Raw genomic sequence first — 20238 nt, 5'->3', positions numbered from 1 at the left:
AAACGCTGTATCCAACTTTTCTATTCTAATCTAAAGTAGATACTAATTCATGCTGTGATGCTCTCAACATGAACATATTATACTGTAAGCGACGCCTGTACATTTAAAACTACTTAAACCACAAAACTACCAGTAAAAGTACTATTAAAACAACTACTACTAAAACCACAAAACTGTCAGTAAAAGTACTACTAAAATGACCAAAACTACCAGTAAAAGTACTACTAAAACCACAACACTACCAGTAAAAGTAGTATTAAAACAACTAATACTAACACCACAAAACTACCAGTAAAAGTACTACTAAAAGCACAAAACTACCTGTAAAAGAACTAATAAAACAACTACTATTAACACCACAAAACTACCTGTAAAAGTACAACTAAAACCACAAAACTACCATTAAAATACTTCTAAAACAATTAAAAGCACAAAACTACCAGTAAAAGTACTAATAAAACAGCTACTACTAACACCACAACACTACCTGTAAAAGTACTACTTAAACCAGAAAACTACCAGTTAAAGTACTACTAAATCCACAAAACTACCAGTTAAAGTACTGCTAAAACCACAAAACTACCAGTAAAAGTACAACTAAAACTACTAAAACCACAAAACTACCAGTTAAAGTACTACTAAAACTATTACCAAAACTAGTAAACTACAACTCAAATAACTACTACTATTAAAACCTTTAAAACTACTACCACCAAAATTACGAATCTATTATCAAAAGAGTTGACGATGAATTGAGTCATTGTTTCAGCTCTAATGTGGTTGTCATTTGCAAACTGTCCTGTGTGCTGCTAGCGCTTGTAAGTTGCTGGAACTCTAATTTCCCTGAGGGAGTCATCCCAAGGGATCAATAAAGTCTAGTGTTAAATCTAAGTCATTCTCTGTCTCTCTTGTCTGAGTTGCCGTCATCTGATTGGCCCATTAGATGATTTGCATCAAAGTACCAACGTGGCTGGTGAGCGTATTCTCCCTTGCAAAAGAGCACATGTATTTACATTTGCAGCATTTCCATATCGTATTTCCCACATGATCCCTGAATGAATGTTGAGTGTCAAAGTAAAAACTGTATGTAAATCTATTTCACATCTTCTGCAGGAAATGTTACATTTCATGGTGAGAAACAAAGTGCTGTGGTCAGAGAGCGATGTGTGTAAATGCAGGCGACAGCTTTTCACGGTGTTGCTCCACCTTCTTCTCTGACACATCACCGTGACATTTAGTCATAAAGGAAGCAGGTGCAGCCTCTCACAAAGACTCCGACTCCCCTCAGCAAGGTAAGCAGCAACAGGTCGGCACTCGATTGTCTGAAGGAAACATGATATAGATGTAATACGAGAGAATCAGACAAGCAGAACCGAAAGAGTTACTGTCTGATTGTGTTAATTAAGGATAAAAAAAACTTCCGTACAGTACACAACCTTTTAAGACCATGAAAGAGAAGTTAAAAAATAACCTCTACTGAATGCAAAGTATTAACGTTTATGTTTCGTGTTTGTGTGGAGACCTCACCTGTTGTTGGAATTTATATGTGTGTTGCTTGGTCTTTCCATGTTCCAGGGGCTATTTCATAACGTACCAATGACGTAACAGGAACTCTGAAGGCAAACAGTGGTCATGATGAATGAATGTGAATGAACTCATACAACAGGTCGAACAAGAGCCTCCTTTTATTCATTGACGATTGGTTTCACCGTAAAAATTGATATTGACATGTTAAGTTAATCAAAAGTTCATCTTTATTGTCCCCAGTGTTGAAATGTGTCTAGGGGCATCAGTGCATCATCAGTGCTAGTGGACTGTGTATATGTCGTGACTTGGTGCTTTACAGGGAATTGATCTGAGCTGAATTCAACTCACAGTCACAGATTGGTGTGAGAGGCGAGTGCGGCTTAAGAAAACACGTGCAAATGAAGAAAAATGTCCAACAAACAAATTGCAGTAAGAAACACGCGACGCAAGCAAATGTTCCCGCGAGTAGAAACAACACGAGCGAAGAGAAACACATTTGACTTCTTTCAGATCTCCTCCTGTACACTGACCCCTCACAGACATGCAGACGATGGGAGGCTAGATGCTAAGCTGCAACTCAAAAGTGAAACCAGTAAACAACTCCTTTATTATGGTAAAATTTAATGCCACCAAACCTGTTGGATTGCATAGCATACCATTTGATCAGTGTTGACATAGTGACATGAAATACAAGTTTTCATCTTTTGAAACGGAAGAGAGATACATTTTAAACACTTCACTCTCCCTATTGTTATTAATAGCAATTTAATAACACAACAAAGTAAAATAAAAAACAGATTGTATGTGTAAAATAAGCTGCAGAGGGGTCTTGGTTTTAACCCTGAGAACACAGAGCATTACAATGTTTAAATATACAGTATATACAGAGGCTATAAGAATGTGCAATATAAAGTGTCTCATATCCTTTTTTTCAGCACAACCTAAAGGCAATCTGATGAATTAAAGCGGACCTAGACCGGAAGTTCCAATTAACGCTGTTTTTTTGGTGTGGATCTGCGACATTACCTCGTTTATGAAGCCCTGAAGGTTCGAAACGCACAGTTCAGCCACTGCTGAGAACCCTTTGATGTATTGTAATCTGGGGCTCAGCGAGATCTCTTAAAAAAACCTTCTGATTACGTAAACAGCATTTCTCCTGAACAGCGGATCCTCCTGGTCCGGGCACTAGTCCGGGTACATCCAGGTGGTACATTGAACCACAGAAGAAGAATAACATCCGTTGTGGAGGTGTTATACGAGCAACAGTGTCTTCTGACTCTGGGTCTGACTCCGGGTCAAAGTCACAAAAGGGACTGCGGCGGGGAGTCATTTTTAAACATTGTTAAAACAATGTTTTGATAATGAGGAGCAGTGCATCCACCATTCCAAAGGGGGTAGCTGCGCTTCTGAGAGCTGGTGTGCTGAATATGTCACTTCCGGGTACTGGCGAATCACAAGACAGTTGGGAAGGCTCTAAGCTGGCTGGCCAATCACAACACAATCTGTCTTCTGAGGGTGAGATTTCAGTCTGAAATATCGCGGCTGAGGAGAGTGTCAGTAAGGAGAGATTTCTATCGGCTCATTTACAGCAACTAGGAGACCATGAAAAACAAGTTAATGTGTGTAGACCTCCATAACTCACATATATGTGCAGCAGGACCACTCTATGTGAGCTTTAAAAAAAAATATATATACCTATATAAACGACCTGAGCAAAAAGTACTAAAAATGTTGAAAATTAGATTGAATTTATGAAATTTGGAAACAGGTTCAAGGTTCGCTTAGCTCGTTTTTAATGAACAAAAAACCTCTTTAAACCACTTTGTATTGCGATTAAACATGTGACATAAAATGAATCAAAACTTTGTCTCAACAACACATAAGAAGACCGGAAAAAATACCATGGTTTTTTAAAGCCTGACTATATGACCTATAAACTCACAGCCCCAGGATGTCCTTATAAGGAGTTGTGTATTAATCCCATGGCAATTTACCACGGGTGCACCAGTGGAGTTTCAAATGTGTCTTTCCCCCTCTGCCACCCAGAAAAGTCACAGTGATGACTTCTGACACCATCGCTTGAAATGAAATGAACAGAAGTATCGTACAAAGGTCGAGAGGTTCCTCAGTTCCTTTTTAAACCTGCCCTTACCCTATATTTTCCCCCCTTTTAGTCCATCAAAGAGACATCATGGATAATAAGGGTCAGGAACCTCCTCCTCCAATGATAAACACATCAGCGCCGCCATACCCAGGCCCCCCCGCAAACTACAACACTGGAGTCTACGCTGGATATCCTGCTCAGCCTGGTAACAATTCATTTTACTGAGATATAGTGTGTGATATATGTGTAGGCATCATGTACTGGATTCTGTCCTTTAGACCTTTCTTAAGCAAACTGTGCTCTTCTCATATGCAGCTCAACAGCCCGCTTATGCTTACAGTCCGCAGCAGCCTCAGTTCGTACAGCCCGGTGAGTGACTCTCTACAGCGTCAGCTATATGCTGAACAAACATAAAGCATCTTCATCTCAAAACAGGTCAGCTGACATTGGGGCGAAATGTGGGGTCATACCATGGACAGATCGCCAGGGCCAACATGAAAATTATGTAAAACTGAAATGCAATAAGAGTGTTTTTATTTACAGTGTATACTGTATGTACAAATGAAAATGCTCCATATCATAAAATCCACACAGGACTGAGGCAGAAAAGACTGTCAATCAAAAACCTGCTCTAACTTTTAGACACTTCCTCCTATCATCAAGAAGCCCTGTGTCCACGCCCGCCTACTGCTCTATTGACTCCAAAAACTACTAAACTACCAGTAAAATGACTACTGAACTACTACCATTAAAACAACTACTACTAAAACCACAAAACTACTAGTAAACGTATGACTAAACTACTATCGAAACTACCAGTTAAAGTACTACTAAAAATACTTAGACTAACTACTGAAACTACCAGTAAAAGTACTACTAAAATTACTACCACTAAAACAAATATCACTAAAATTATAAAACTACTAGTACAACTACGATCATTAAAACCACAAAAGTACCAGTAAAAATACTACTAAAACTACTACCACTAAAACAATTATGACTAAACTACTACCGAAAACTACCAGTGAAAGTACTACTAAAACTACTACCACTAAAACAACTAAGACAGTAAATCATATTATATGATCAGTAAAACTACTACCAAAACAACCAGTAAAAGTACTACTAAACTACTACTAAAAACACAAAACTACCAGTAACACTACTACTAAAACTACAACCATTAAAACAGCTACTACTAAAACCACAAAAGTACCAGTAAAATTACTACTAAAACTACAACCAAAACCACTAATAGTAAAACTACGACCACTAAAACAACTATTATTAAAACTAGTAAACTACAACTCAAATAACTACTACTACAACTAATAAACTACCAGTAAAACTACTCCCCCCCCAGACAGATCTCCAGTTCATAGTTTTTGGTCTAGGAGTTACGGTAATGAGATGTACACAGGTCAAATCCGGTCTGCGACTACAGGACGGTAAAAGATTCACATTTATGCCAAAGGCAGGGTTTGTGGGACTATGTGAGTTGTAATTGTCATCGACAACAATAATAAAAAGTGTTGTTGTTGTTTCTTCTCACAGTGCAATCAGTCGTGGTCATACAGCACATGCCAACTGATGGTCCTGGACAGATGACGTGTCCCCGCTGCCAAACCTCAGTTCTCACTAAAACAGAGTACAAAAGTGGTATGCTCACCTGGCTGATCTGTGGCATACTTGCAGTTTTCTTGTGAGTGGAACCACACACACACACACACACATACACAAAAGTGGTATATACACTAAATAATCAAGCATTTTTCCTGACGTTGACACAGGTGCTGGCCTTGCTGTTTTATTCCCTTCTGCGTGGATTCTTGCAAAGATGTGGTGCATTCCTGTCCCATATGTGACACAGTCCTGCACGTCTATAAATGCAGGTGAATCATCACCATACTGTAAATTGAATTGTAACAAACCGATGGATGAAAAAGTAGTCGTGATCAGACATCAGGGGCTCGAGCAGTAATCCGTCAATATGTGTCGCCTTAATTTAACTAAAGAGCTATCATTTCTTTTCTTGTATCTTGTATCTTGTGATTTAAAATGTACAGTCATGTGACGTGAACGTGTAAAAAAAATACAGTTACGATGAACGTATTTTGTGATCTGAGAAATGTCTCCATATAATGTGCACCAATGTTAAATGCCATTATATCTTTTTCTGATTATTTCACGACAAAATTATGTACCTGTTTGTTTTACCTATTTTATACATATACAAATAAAGTATATGTGCAGCTGTGGCCTAGTGGTTAGGGCTTCGAGCTCGAGACCGGAAGGTAGCCGGTTCAATCCCCGACCAATCCGCAGCTGAAGTGCTGTTGAGCAAGGCACCTAACCCCCTCACTGCTCCCCGAGCGCCGCTCACTGGCATGGCTGCTCACTGCGCTGGGTTAGCATGTTCTCCACCTCGCTGTGTGTGTTCACTAACTCACTGCAGAATTGAATTTCCCCTTGCGGGACTTAAAGGGTTCTTAATCTTAATCTTAAAGACCATTTATATAAATAAACATTTGAGCATAATAATATGAATACTATGAAGCACTGACATATTACAATTATTAAAATGAGTATATTGACTAATCACTGAAATGTAATTTCTGACATTCTAATAACTGCTTGGCAATAAACTGATTATGATAACTTTCATTCTTCATCTGAATTCATTATCAAGAGCTCTCCATACCTTTTTCAGTAATTAGCCAAATGACAACAGACATTATTCCGAAGTGTGGCACAGCAAGTCGTTCCCCTAACGTTCGATTCAACACACCACAGACAATCGGGTGGATTACAGGTCCCCTTTATTGAGTTACACTCCTGCAACACAGCATCACAGTGGAATGACGACTTGGAAATAGCATTGGTCTCAAGATAAGACACAGTGCATTCCTCACAGCTCTGTGTCATTAAACAAAATAATTTACATATAAATGATTATAATTATATAATTAAATTATTATTATTATCCCTCCTGATACATTACAAAGCTTTAAGTAACGTTAATTTCACATTTACATTCACACAATACATATTTGCATGTAGTGGCTTTAATGCAAGTGGAAATCCCTCTCAGTTACATTTCATAATAACTAAATAGAAACGAAACTGAAGCACACATTAACGAGGGGACCCTGAACGCAACACTGAATGCTGCGGCGCTAGCGTCCATGGGTGCTAGGCTGCGGGCTAATTAACTTAGCGCGAGCCGGAAAAAACAATAGTACACACATGCTAACAAATAAAATATAAAACTGACATATGGGGTTCAGAAGTATTACCTGCACCACAGCACCACAGTGGAATGACGCGCGGGAAGTAGCATTGGTCTCAAGATAAACCTGGAAAACACATAGAACAGGTGCACGTATTATTAAACACCGGCGACAACGCACATTTTAATCTGTAAAATGTCACATACAAACAAGACAGACATTGACCAGGCTCATAACAATAAGCAAAGTTATTTAAAATACATAACACGGTAAATAACAAACTATTTATGAAATAAAACACAAAGTTGGAGAGTTGCCATGCCGAAAACACAACTTACCACACTGCATTCCTCATAGCTCTGTGTGATGCTGAGGCAGCTTGCACATACCACCCCGTGCCAGTAGGGGGGCGCTGTTGCGCCACTTTTGCCATAATAATGCTATATTGTACTCTGTTACATAATAACTATAATTTAATGTATTGAAAACTGTGCACATTAGTAGACATACTTATGTATTAGATACATGAATAGGCAAGTGTATACAAATACATCCAGCTCAAATATGTGTGTTTGATGTGTCTGTTAGAGTAGGATTTGAGGTGGTATGAAGGTGGGATTATGGGATGGCCCTGTGAGAGTGCAACCAAAGTAAGTACCTGATTATCCAGATTAGGGACTGATGATTTGAGTCAGCACTTCTCTGCTCGATTGTTCCTCCCTGCAGTCTTCCTTTGTCTGTGTCAAACGCACATGGAAAAGCAGAAAACGACACAGCAAACATGAGCTCAATCTTATATTAAAGGTCTTTAATCCTTTAAGGTACTACTCAACCATTTGGTCGACCACACTTTGTCACTATATCTCATTGAAAAATGCATCAAGCTGAACTCACTAACACTTAATACTTAATACGACTTGCTCTGAATGTTGTACTTTATGAAGTATGCAAAGCAGGTTTATTATGAACAGACGTCTCAACCGTTTGGTAGAGGCCTGTATCTGAAATACTGTAGGGTCTAATTTAAAATATACATATATTGATTGTCATTATAGTTATCATAAGTAAATAAAATAAAATAATAAAAAATGCAAAGAAATATTTTTTCCTTTGCTTTTTTCGTGGTGCGTACCTTAAAGGGTTAAAGTGTCTTAACGTCAGTGAATTTAATGTCTTACAAATACAGTACATTTGGTTGTGTATGGGTTGTCTTCAGTGAATCGTGGTGATGCAAATGCAATGGAGTCATAATGTTGTTGTTTTAAAAAAAAAAAAAAAAAAACCCCATTCACCCTTTATTTTTTAAATAAATAGTTAAATTATGTTGTCAAAGGGAAAAAAAATTAAATAAAATGTAATTTTATAATAATGCTTATCATGTCTATGTACTACTAGAAGCCACCTTAGCATCTTATTAGCATAAAGACTGGAAATAACTCGGTGGGCTTGAAACTTCCTGAAGTATCCACTGGTTACCTAGCAACCAGCAGAGAAAGTCTGGTAAACGTTGCATCCAAGTATTCTCATTCCAATTTACTAATCTAAAGTAGATACCATCAATTACTATTTCTATAAGTTAGTTTTTTTAATTTTTAACCCAGGTTTGGGGTTACCCAGGGTGCAACAGTGTTCACCTTGTGTACAGTTTTGGCTTCTGCCAGCATCAGTCATGGACTATTGTTGCTGTGGGTCATGTTTTCTTTGGCTGAATCATCTCTTCAAGGGCATGATGTAACGCCCTCTCGTAGGAAGGACCACGTGGCCCGAAAAGGCTCACCTGTGTTTTGCCGTGACCATCTGCCGCGCTCTGTCTAAATCCCATCTTCATTACACCCCATTCACGAGAGAGGGAACTTCTTCAGCCAGATGTAATCCTCATGACCTATACAGCTCTGGGTGTGAGGAAGACTTTGCATAAGCAGCGCGAGGAAGACGTGGGAGCGTGAAGGCAGGAAGCAACACTGAGATGTGAAAACGGATGTGACTAATATGGGAATATGGGATTTTCAGTGCATTGCTACAATTATATACTCTACCTATTTCCCTTTTTTTTCTTCTCGTTAGACAGGTGACGCCTCCACAGATTGAGCGTGAAGCAGCAGCGAGAGGAACACAGCCATGAAGACAGGATGAATAGAAAGAGGAGGACAGAGGGAGTGAGAGAGGGCAGAGACCAGAGTGAAACAGAGACAGAAGATATATTTGACCATGTGGGTGTGAGAAGTATCATCATTGTGGATTCTTCTCAGAGCAGCAGGACATCACTGGGCTCTTCTCTTAGTGTGTGATGTTTTTCTCTCGTGAGCACAAAGGGCTTTCATATAATTCCGAAGACAAAATGGACTCTGTTTTGTTTCTGCTCTCCGGGGAATTCACTCGCTGGATTAACGACAGCACTTTGACAACTTGAAGTGATGGAGACTGGGAAATGATGCCTCTCTCCTAATAACCCGAAGAATTAAGTTCAAAGAATCTGTGCGAGGTAAGTTTGAAATTGTTGCGTTACACGAATATTTGTGTTTGTGTGAGGACATTTAAAAAAAAATAAAAAAAAAATAAAAAAATTGGGGTCACAGATTCACACACTTACTTGTTTACTTTGCTAATATTAGATTTTGTTCATCTTCGGGCTGGGGGGATAAATGACGTCAATATGTGCGCGTGCATGTGTGCGCGTGCACTCTTGTGTTTGTCTGTGCTCTCGGGGACTGAAACTCGTCTTCTCAAAAGCCCGGTATGCAATGCAGTCGGCCCACGCTGTTTCCCGTTGCCGTGGAAACCGTTGGCCAGTGCTAAAAGCAGTTGTGCTCTGCGCTGTGAGCACATTCGTGCGTGTGTGAGTATTTTTAAAGCGAGAGAAACATTCGAATGTTTGATTCATACATCAGGTTCATTTGATAGTTTTGATATTGTGCATCAAGCACAGCCTGCCTCCCTCCTCTGTGGATGTTTTCACTCCTCCTCTCTACCTTTGCCTCTCTTTATCTGCTTCACTCCTCTCTGAGTCTGTGCGTCTCATGTTTTCCTCTCTTTTTTTTTCCCCTAAGATGGCCGTGACTCCTATAATCATCTGCCTCCTGTCACTGATTGGCGGCGGTTTATCGCATCCTTCTCCTCCTCCTCCTCCTCCTCGGGGATGCAGCGTGGACGTGGACCCTCCGTACAGAGTGCTGTGTGACCTGGAGTCAGTGTGGGGTGTGGTTCTGGAGGCCGTGGCCTGCAGCGGCGGGCTCACCTCTCTGGTCCTCGCTGGGCTCCTGCTCGCCAAGCTTCGCTCCATGTCTGACCCGGCCAGGCGCTCCAGCGTAGGCCCTCTTCTCCTGCTCCTTGGCACGCTCCTCGGCCTTTTCTCCGTTTCCTTGGCTTTCCTGGTAGGGAAGACCCAGGCACTCTGTGTGGTCCGCAGGGCCTTCTGGGGGCCTCTCTTTGCCCTTTGCTTCTCCAGCTTGCTCGTGCAGGGTGTGAGGCTCAGGAGGCTGGTGGCTGGTAAGACGAGCCCATCGGGCAGCTCTCTGGCTGCACTTGGCCTGGCCTTGGCCTTGGTTCAGGGCATCATCTCTGCTGAATGGGTCCTGCTGACTGTGGTCAGGGAGGGTCACCCAGCCTGTGAATATCCACCTTTGGACTTTGCGCTGACTTGCAGCTACACCCTTGGGCTCCTCCTCATAGCCATGGGGCTCTCCCTGGGCGTGGTGCTCTGTGGGGGGGAACTGGTGGCACAAGGAGGAGGAGGAAGTGAGGAAGACAGAGAAGGAGAGAGCGACAAACGGAAATGGAAGTGCAATGCTGTCTGGCTTTTCCTGTCCAGTCTGGCATCGGCGCTGCTGTGGGTGGCCTGGCTCGGGTTTTATCTGTACGGCAGCCAAATGATGAAGGCAAGGGGGAAAGGAGACAGGTTCGGAGGAGACGGAAAGAAGGATCTAAAAGTTTTGGATGAGCCTGCGCTGGCGGTGGCCTTGGTTATTCAGGGCTGGATCCTGCTGCTGTTCCACGCTATTCCAGAGACGCACCTGTGTCTTCGAAACGCTCCGCAGTCCGACAACGCTCAAGATTTCTTCAACTCGAGCCACGCGCCGCCTGCGACGCCGTTTGGGGAGGAGCTCCCTGCACACGCCCACCGACCCTTCCCTGAAAATCAAACCTTTTCTATGGAGGATCACAGCGCAAGTAGGTCTATGTGTTGTGGGTGTTATTAGTTACCTCTTTAGGACCTTTTCTGGCATAAACACTGTCCTCATGGAGACCAAAACCTGGTCTGGATCGTTTCTGAGGAGCTGGTTATGGTTAAAGGTGCATTAAGTAATAAATCTAAAGCAACTGGCCATAAAATCCTCCTAATGTGTCACAGAGACTCAGGAATAATGTTCATATAACAAACTGAACTCACCAACAACAACAGTACAGCCAAAATATTTGCATAAAAATAAATATTTTCCAGACTGCAAATCATGTTTATGTTTTGAAATCATGTTTTGGCATGTGGCGCCACCTACCGCCGTCTACCAATCATTGCAGTCAGTAGAGTCTCAGCTGCAGAGCAACAATGGGTTGCCAGTTACATCAGAAAACGAAACCTAAAAGACCTTGGTGTTTTGAATTTGAATGTAGTAACCGTTTTTGGCCACAGTCTTACATATGGCACCTTTAAGGTGAGGGATAATGCTGTCCAAATGAATGGAAGTCAATGCAGTGTCCTAAATAGAATAGCTGTGTGTGTGTGTGTGGTAGGAAGATATTGTCAGCTCGGAATTAATATTGGTGTTTTGAGTGTTAGAGAAAGTCATAAGAGCAACATTGCTAGGCAACTGACTAAAATGGACGTCACAGTGACTCCTTACTGAAAATCTGTGCATGACTGTGTTGTGTGCACTCAGTGTCAAGCTGCAGGAAGAAAGGAAGGTATAAAGTATAGATGAGAAAATGACAGTATTAGGATTTTCATGGTTTTCACGGTCATTTCAATTTGACTCCAGATGTCCAGATTTACTTGAGGCCAAGATGCTAAACTATGAGCAACTGGGACAAACAAAGAGTAATGGCAGCAAAAAGGGAACATGTATATATAATAACATATCGTACCATCAAAATAAGACGTACTGTGATTTTCATTTTCCTTGAAAGGACTAGTACTATTTCTGTATCGTGCCATCGCCTCAAAATGAGAATGTTTCCTTACCTGGGAAGAAGCTTTTCCGAATCTTAACTGGGAGCAAGGTTTGCAATGCCTCCATAGACGCCATTTAGCTGTAAAAAAAAAAAAAAAATGTAGTAGTCATATTATGGTAACATCATATAATTTCCAGCCTGGTATTAAAATATTAGTATTTTTAAGACATTCATCCTTCCTTTTGTCTCTCTCTCACACACACACACATATATGTTCTGTTGTTATTAACCAGCAGTCTTGTATAACATACCTAAAATGGAAACTATAGTATATACAATATAAAAGTATCTTACCAGAAAATGACTCTGGTAGAAGTTGAAGTCACTTTTTATAATATGAAGTGTCAAATTTTCTGATATGAAATGTAAAAGTAAAAGTATTCTTTATAAAAAAAAAGTGAGAAGTTAGTATTGAGCCATGCTAGCTTAGTGGTAGGGTTGCGGGCTCAATTGCTAGCTCATAGGCTATAAACTATATGCAAATACAGACCATGACCAACTCTTATTATTATTATTATTATTATTTTATTTGGTAGTAACAAAGATAGTTAGCGGAAATGGAAGTGGAGTAAAAGTAAAAGCTAAAAGTACAGATACGTACATTTTGTAAATATAGTAACATTACAACACCGTTACCAAGCTATTACTTGGTGATTACTAAAGTAGTCAGATGGTATAATAACTATAAGTACACTCTATCTACATTCCCAGATATTGATATGTTATTCAGCGACTCATGTTGTGAATTTGTGAATTATTCAGTAGTGTTTCGTGTTAATTCAGGCTGTAGTCATTGTCCAAAGTAATGTGCTTTTGTTCAGTTGGCGAGCTAACGGCGAGCTAACGGCGAGCTAACGAGGACAACCAAGAGTCTAAAGGGGGGGTTGTACCTATGTTCCCCGGGTCCTTTGTTCCCCGTTTTTCCCAAGAAAGGTCCTATGTTCCCCTGTCACATACAAAGTGGGGAACATAGGAACGGCCCCGTCTAAAGGATATCAAAAGTCCAGCAGCAACCCAAAATAAATAAAAAATAAAAATAGACACAAACAACAATTGCAACGGCAGTGAAAAGACACAAATGACTCATTCAGAGCTATAATGGCAGCAACGACAGAAGAATTATTAAGTCTGTTGGTTTCTTCATAAAAAAAATCAAAGGTCAGTTCGTCATCAAGGATGGTATTTATACTAGTGTATGCGCTACTACTTGGTCATTTAAATGATATTTTCCTGGAATATAATCCAATTTCTTTGATACTTTGAAACTCTTCCAGCTCTTCGGACTGGAACGTACCACAGCAGCCAGGGGAGCATGCGTCCAGGCATCGCATTCAGAGGTCACGTCTACCAACCCACTGAGATGGCTCTGGTCATGAATGGTGGCACAGTCAGTGTACCAATAATACTCTTTGTTTGTTTGTTTTTTAATTATCACTCGTTGACAATCCATCGACTAATACTGTACTTCTGTTTCTCTCCCCTGTAGATGCCCACGGCCCCAATTAACTACACCGGACGTCGGTTATGGTAAAATGGGACTAGACTTCAAGAGGTTACATTTGTGATAAAATTGAATTTTAATGTTTTCTAACACAAACAAAGACAGAAATGTTACAATCTGCGAAATCCCTCTGACGGGATTTGACGGTGGTTATATTAAATATATTCAGTGTAAAAGTATGTAACAGTATTATTTTTGCTGACATTTCTTAAATGCCTCTTTATCAACAGACTGGACATGAAATCACAAGCGAGGTGAAGAGAAGGCGATGCACAACCACATTTTGACAGCCTTTAGTGACAGAGAGCGACCGCATTTTGGATCATTTTAATGCGTGTAAATACGCCGGGAACAAGTGTATGAGGAGAGAGCGACAGCAATATATCAATGCTGCCCGATCACCATCACTGATGTTTGTTCTGTATAAACTGAACACTTTCTGTTTGGTATATCAATACACAAGTGAACCCTTCGGCTGTTTATATAAATTACACACCCACAACGCTCGCTTGGCCTCGGTTTTTCTGGCTAAAAAAAGCCCCAGAGGACTCACACGGTGGTGTTTTTCTCTCCACGTCTCATTTCATTATCAATACTATTGCGCTGCCTGGCAGATTCTACTGTGTTTTGATAAATGCAATGTATTTGACAGAGCTTGTGTCCAGTTAAGTACATTAAAACGGCGAGTTTACACGACAATGTTTTTTAAATACGCGTATAATTATAAAAAGCCATTAAATACTACAATAGCGTCTCTGCAGTATGTGGTCTACTGTCGGGGATTGTAATTTTGCACTTTATGATCGCTGGTCTTCATTGTGATATTTGGGGTTTAAAGGTGCAGTGTGTAAGAATTAGTGACAGCAGATGGTTCGTCAGTCTGTCGCCATTTTGCAGCAAGGGTCTGCTTCACAATGCAAAACGCACAATGTGGCTGGTTTAAAGCAGGAGTGCATATCAACGGCTTATTCGAAAAACACTTATATCACTATACACTACCGTGCAAAGGTTTGGGGTCACTGAGAAATGTACTTGTATTTGAAGGAAAAGCACTTTTTTCAATGAATATAACATTATATGAATCAGAAATACTCTCTATACATTGTTAATGTGGTAAACGCTATTCTAGCTGCAAACGTCTGGTTTTTAATAGAATATGTACAAAGGTGTATAGAGGCCCATTTCCAGTGTTCTAATGGTACATTGTGTGTTAGAAGGTTATTGGATGACTAGAAAACCCTTGAAACCCCTTAATTATGTTAGCACAGCTGAAAACAGTTTTGCTGGTTCTTTGACGAAGGGCAAAATTATTATTTTGAATAAAAATGAGTGCTGGGCGTATTAAAGTTAAAGGTGCATTATGTAACAAATCTAAAGCAACTGGCCATAAAATCCTCCTAATATGTCACAGAGACTCAGGAATAATGTTCATATAACAAACTGAACTCACCAACAACAACAGTACAGACAAAATATTTGCCTTAAAAAAAATATTTTAATGTTTTGAATTCATGTTTTGGCATGTGGCGCCACCTACCGCTGTCTACCAATCATTGCAGTCAGTAGAGTCTCAGCTGCCAGGCAACCACGGGTTGCCAGTTACGTCAGAAAAAGAAACCTAACAGATGTCGGTATTTTGAATTTTGATTGTAGTAACCGTTTTTGGCCACAATCTTACATATGGCGCCTTTAACGGTGTCAAACCGGAGTCTGACTGGTAAAAAACGTGCGTGACTTTAACGTATTGTTAAAACGAGTCTCTAAAGTAATGCTAAACTTTGAAAACAGAGGCACACATACGCAGTTACACAGGTACGCTGTACATTTGTAGCGCTGCTCTTTCCATTAAATAAACAGACCGCTCCAGTTCGACTGTAGGCGAGCTAACGGCGCTAAAGGAGCTAATGCAGCTAACAGAGCTAACTGGTAAACGGTGCCTGGTCTCCGGGGTCGCGGCACTGTCAACATGACATCATACGCGTCTTTTTCCGGTCAGTCGTCATGGAAACGCCATGTCAAAGTCTTGACTATATATTTTCTATTCATTTTGCAACTCTTTTGTTGAGTTTTAATGGAAAACACAACAAAATTGTATAGGTTACCCCAAACTTTTGAACGATAATGTGTATATAATATACTTACAATAAGCCCTGCCACATTACACACTGGATCTTTAAGGTGCATGTACAAGTACAGTTTAAAGGCAATATATTTTGTCAAACTATGAATGTTTTTTAAGTGTTTTATAGAATTTTGATACGCACACTGAAGGAAATCAACATTGTGGTGTTGATTCTCGACACTGGAAACAACAAGTTGACAAAACAATCTCCAGCAAATGGCAAATTTGAAGTGACCACATTTACTGGTCATTTTCAGGGATCATTGTTTTAATTTGAGGGATTAAATATAATTTGGACTCCTCAGGTCTTCCTTTTTTCCACAGAGGAAGCTCATGGAACGTGACATGTTCGGTAACATCTATTATATGGACTGAATTAGTGTTTGGTTTAATATGGTGAGTTGTTTTGTCAACCAGAGTGTTTTCATTCATATTTCATTGCTAATATCTCATGTGTTCTGGGATTCAGTTTAAAAAGCTCAATTTAAACATTTCACGTGTGCTGTTTTTCTGATGAACCTGCAAAGTTGCCGTCGTCAAACACCCCTTATATTACTAAATATCTAAGTTGTTGGCATCCTTGTGTACTGTATGTGTACAGGTGTGTTGCTCTGATATTGTACGATAAAAAGATATTTTAGTCACATCATGCTATAAAATCGGATTTTACTCATGTAAATGTGAAGAAGCACTCGCGATTTTCCTTTTTTTTTGAGAGGCTCATTATGATGATGCACTGTCTGTGATGTGATTTGCACAAAGTGGTTAATACATCAGTGCACAAGTTATTGTTATCTATTGTCTGGTCATTGATTTAAGCTTCCTTTTCTTTGTCATGACACAAGTGAACGCACTTATTATTATTATCTTAGGGATTAGGGGTGGGGATCACAGGGTAGCCCACGTTACGATACATGGTCCATGATACCAATAATATCATGATATAACAAAGTCTATGTATTGAAAATGGATGGGGCATCTCTTAATGTAGCCTTTTCCGCCATTATCCCACTATGAAGCCAGGTGACATCCACCAAATGTTCCCTCATTCATTTGAGCAGCGCCACCGCAAGGAGACATGAAGTAACAACACCCGGTGAGTGAAACTGGCAAGGTCTGTTTACGTACTTTGATTTTTTTACATTTATTAATTAAAATAATCCATATTTACCCTTGTGTATCGTTTATCGTATCGCACAAGGGAGGATGACGATGTATCACCGAATTGATATTTCGGGGCCCATCCCTAATAGATATGAGAGAAAATACAAGCAAATGAAGGAAACACTGATATGGTCGTACCTTTGGCAGATATAAAACATGTGCTGCTGTTGAATAAAACAGAGGTAAATTATGACAGACAAAGACAAAACTTAAACTTATAGGGAGCAAAGAACAAATCAGGGAGCACGAAGAACAAGAAACAAGTGAGAGAGTGCCAAGAACAAATCAGGGAGTGTAAATAACAAGTGAGCGAGCGCTAATAACAAATCAGGGAGTGTAAAAAACAAGTGAGGGCGCACAAAGAACAAATCAGGGAGTGCAAAGAACAAATCAGGGAGCGTAAAGAACAAGTGTATTTTTCAAACAATAAAATACAATATTGCCCTGTTTTAAAGAGGAAATGAGTGCTGTATAGAAAATGCCCATCATAGTGATAGAAAGTGATGCTGTGCAGTGAAGGATGTCCCTGTATGACTCTGTATGAGAATGTGGGGAAATGTATAATAGTGGCGCCTGCCCTATCTGTGGGTAGGTGCCCGTTTACTTTTCGCCCCTGCCATTCCAAATGTCTGTGCACGCCACTGTTGAAGATTCAAACCGAGTAAACATAACTGTGGCTACCTGCACGCGCACCGGAAAACGTTCACGAGAACGCGCTTGTTGCTACTGACGCCATGCTCCAGGAACGAACTACTTCCGGGTCGAGATTGTATCACGGTTCCATGTGAGTTATCAAAACGTGCCAAGTTAATAAGCCACCCAATTCTATTACAGTTACATAACAACTGCTGATGCGCTAGGAAATAGTCACATAATGTGGTTCAGTGAGTTATTTGTTTCTTTAACGTGTTAGCTGCTATGTAGCAACTGTTGGCTAGCTAGCTAGTCTTTGCACGCGAGTCGAACGAGTCTCGTTCGGCACTCAAAGTGTAGTTCTCCCCTTTCAGTCGCGTGTATATATATTATTTTTTTAAACACGTCAGCTTTTATTAAATCCCCAAATCACATCACAAATATTAGATATGCTCAAGGCGTTGACTAAATCTCGGCGTGTTTTGATTTAAGTGTCGTGGAAGTGAGCTTACCCATGAGCGCATGTCCATTTAAATTGTACCTGCAGGACACTGTACTCGTTTTATTGTTTCAGGCGTATTCTGACAACTTTTCTGATGCAATAAATGTGAAATATCACCAGTAATGATTGATAGTTTTGTATAAAACATTCAAAACAAATATGCTGCTGTGTTTGCCACTCTTGTCCATACTTGTATTGCACTTTAAAGAAAGGTATTAATATGCAGTAATTGAAACTTCTCTCACCAGAAAAGCCAGCGTTTTGTCGCTGAGGAAAGGCCAGTGAAGATGAAGGAAGATAAGAGTGAGGAGAAACGTGCAAAGAAGAAGAAACTCCAGAAGGGACAAACCTCCGACTCAGACAACCAAAACTGCTCCGTCACACAAACAGAGGTGAAAAAAGTGAAGAAAAACAAGAGATCGATGACATTTGTTGTGGAAGTGGAGTTCGAGGATCAAAGTTGTGAAAAGGAGACGAAGAAAGGAAAAAGTGTCAACGAATCGCCAAAGGATGCTTGTATCTCTGATGCCACAGGGGTCAAACCCAAGAAGAAGAAGAAGCACATTGATGATAGGAAACCAGTGGACTTTTCACAGAGTTCAGTAAAAGAGGACACAGAAAACCAGCAAATAAGAGAAAAGAAAGGAAAGAAAAAGCACAAAGGACAAACTCAAGCTAAAGATGTGACGATAAAAAAAGAAGAGGAAGAAGAACAGCAACCTCAAAAGAAAGGAAAGAAAAGGCACAAAGAAAAAGCTCAAAATGTGATGATAAAAAAAGAAGAGGAAGAAGAACAGCAACCTGAAAAGAAAGGAAAGAAAAGGCACAAAGAACAAGCTGGAAATGTGACGATAAAGAAAGAAGAGGAGGAAGAACAGCAACCTGAAAATAATAAAGTGCCAAAGAAATCCAAGAAAGCAAAAAAACATATTTTATCTGTAAGCACAGAGGAGACTGTGGAGCAAAGTAAAGAAAAGAAAATGTCCGTGGAAGAAACGGCTATCGCTGTTGTTGAACCAAGTAAAAGGAAAAAGAAACCTAAAATGGGAGAACATGAATTTAACTTAGAAATAGTTGCAGGAGAGAGAGAAGAAATAACAAAAACGAAGATAAAGAAAAAGAAAAAAGCCCAAACTCAAGATGATGAGAATGGAGTAGAAACGCCCGACAACAAAGGCAACAACAAAAAGTGCAAAGCAAAAAAGAGAGAAAAAGAAAATGTGCTGGGTGAGAGTGAGACCATCACAGAGGACGGGAAGACGGAGAAAAGGAAAAAAGGGAAGAAGGAAAAGGCCAGAAAAGTGACAGAGGAGGTCAGTGAAGACGAAGAGCTGGAACCAAAGAAAAAGAAGAGGAAAAATGAAAGGTCACGGGATAAAGAGCAACCGTGTGAGGAAAATGAAGAGGATGTGCAGAATGGAGTCACTGATGTCAGCAAGAAAACCAGAAAGAAGAAGCGGAAACAAGTGGAGAATGATGTCGGAGTTAAAACTAGTGTAAAAAAGGAGATAAATGAGGACAGCAACAGAGACGAGGTGAACGAGGGAAAACGGAGGTCACGCTGATGTTTGGTGTTTTCTGTGCATGGAGTGAACCATGTTTGTGTTTCAGGAATCCCAACACGGGGAGGTGGTGTTTCTGTCGGCGAAGAGGGGAAGCGTCGATGAAGTCACCATCAACAAGGTAAAGATAATTATTGATGATATTTCCTTGCAAACGACACAGTAAATTGCACTGTAACACGTTTTGTTTTTTCACAGGAGAGGAGACGGGCACTACAAATGGAGATTGACAAGGCTTCTCAGCCTGAAAAACCAGCTTTGGTCAGTAATTTTCCTTTGAAAATGTACAGAGTGTTATACAGAATTAGTTATAAAAAAAAATAACTGGTCTCTAATGTGTGTCCAGCAGGGTTTGGGTCAGTGGAGCACGGCGGAGTTCGACAGCTCCGAGCAACAGCACAAGTTCCTCCGCCTTATGGGCGGCTTCAAAAAGGGTCTGCAACCGACTGCTGCTGCTGCTGCTGCTGCTGCAGGCACTGGTGGAGCAAATATGGCAATGGGGAGAGACGCGCAGCAGAATTTAAAGCAGGGGCTTCTGGGACAATTTGAGCTCGCTCAATCACGCAGAATGGACTTCAGTGGCAGAGGGGCAGGACTCGGGTTTAGCGCGCCGTCCAATAAGAAGTTCTCCATTGACGTCAATGCGAGTCGATCGGTCCGCTTCGATGACTGATTGTCCATTCATACATCATTCAGACTTTTGTGTGGAAGCTTAAAATGTGTT

The 20238-nt window shown here is 40.4% G+C and overlaps 2 protein-coding genes across 2 annotated transcripts; both read left to right on the top strand.

The window, feature by feature from the left end:
• Window positions 1-9911: 9911 nt before the first annotated feature.
• gprc5bb (G protein-coupled receptor, class C, group 5, member Bb) lies at window positions 9912-13561 on the top strand (the record flags this gene model as incomplete). The annotated part of the gene is made up of 3 exons (XM_083905787.1): window positions 9912-11031; window positions 13305-13417; window positions 13517-13561. The coding sequence occupies 3 exons, from the start codon at window positions 9912-9914 to the stop codon at window positions 13559-13561; spliced, it is 1278 nt and encodes a 425-aa protein (XP_083761913.1).
• Window positions 13562-18239: 4678 nt separating this feature from the next.
• Window positions 18240-20187, top strand: knop1 (lysine-rich nucleolar protein 1; the record flags this gene model as incomplete). Its single annotated transcript, XM_083906040.1, has 4 exons — window positions 18240-19487; window positions 19564-19635; window positions 19713-19775; window positions 19864-20187. 4 exons carry the CDS (start codon window positions 18240-18242, stop codon window positions 20185-20187), a joined length of 1707 nt encoding a protein of 568 aa, XP_083762166.1.
• Window positions 20188-20238: the final 51 nt, after the last annotated feature.

Source organism: Microchirus variegatus (assembly GCF_963457635.1).
Source record: "Microchirus variegatus genome assembly, chromosome: 19".
NCBI classification, from domain to species: domain Eukaryota; kingdom Metazoa; phylum Chordata; class Actinopteri; order Pleuronectiformes; family Soleidae; genus Microchirus; species Microchirus variegatus.
The sequence above is the reverse complement of the archived record's forward strand: the minus strand, read 5'-3'. Positions and strand labels throughout refer to the sequence as shown.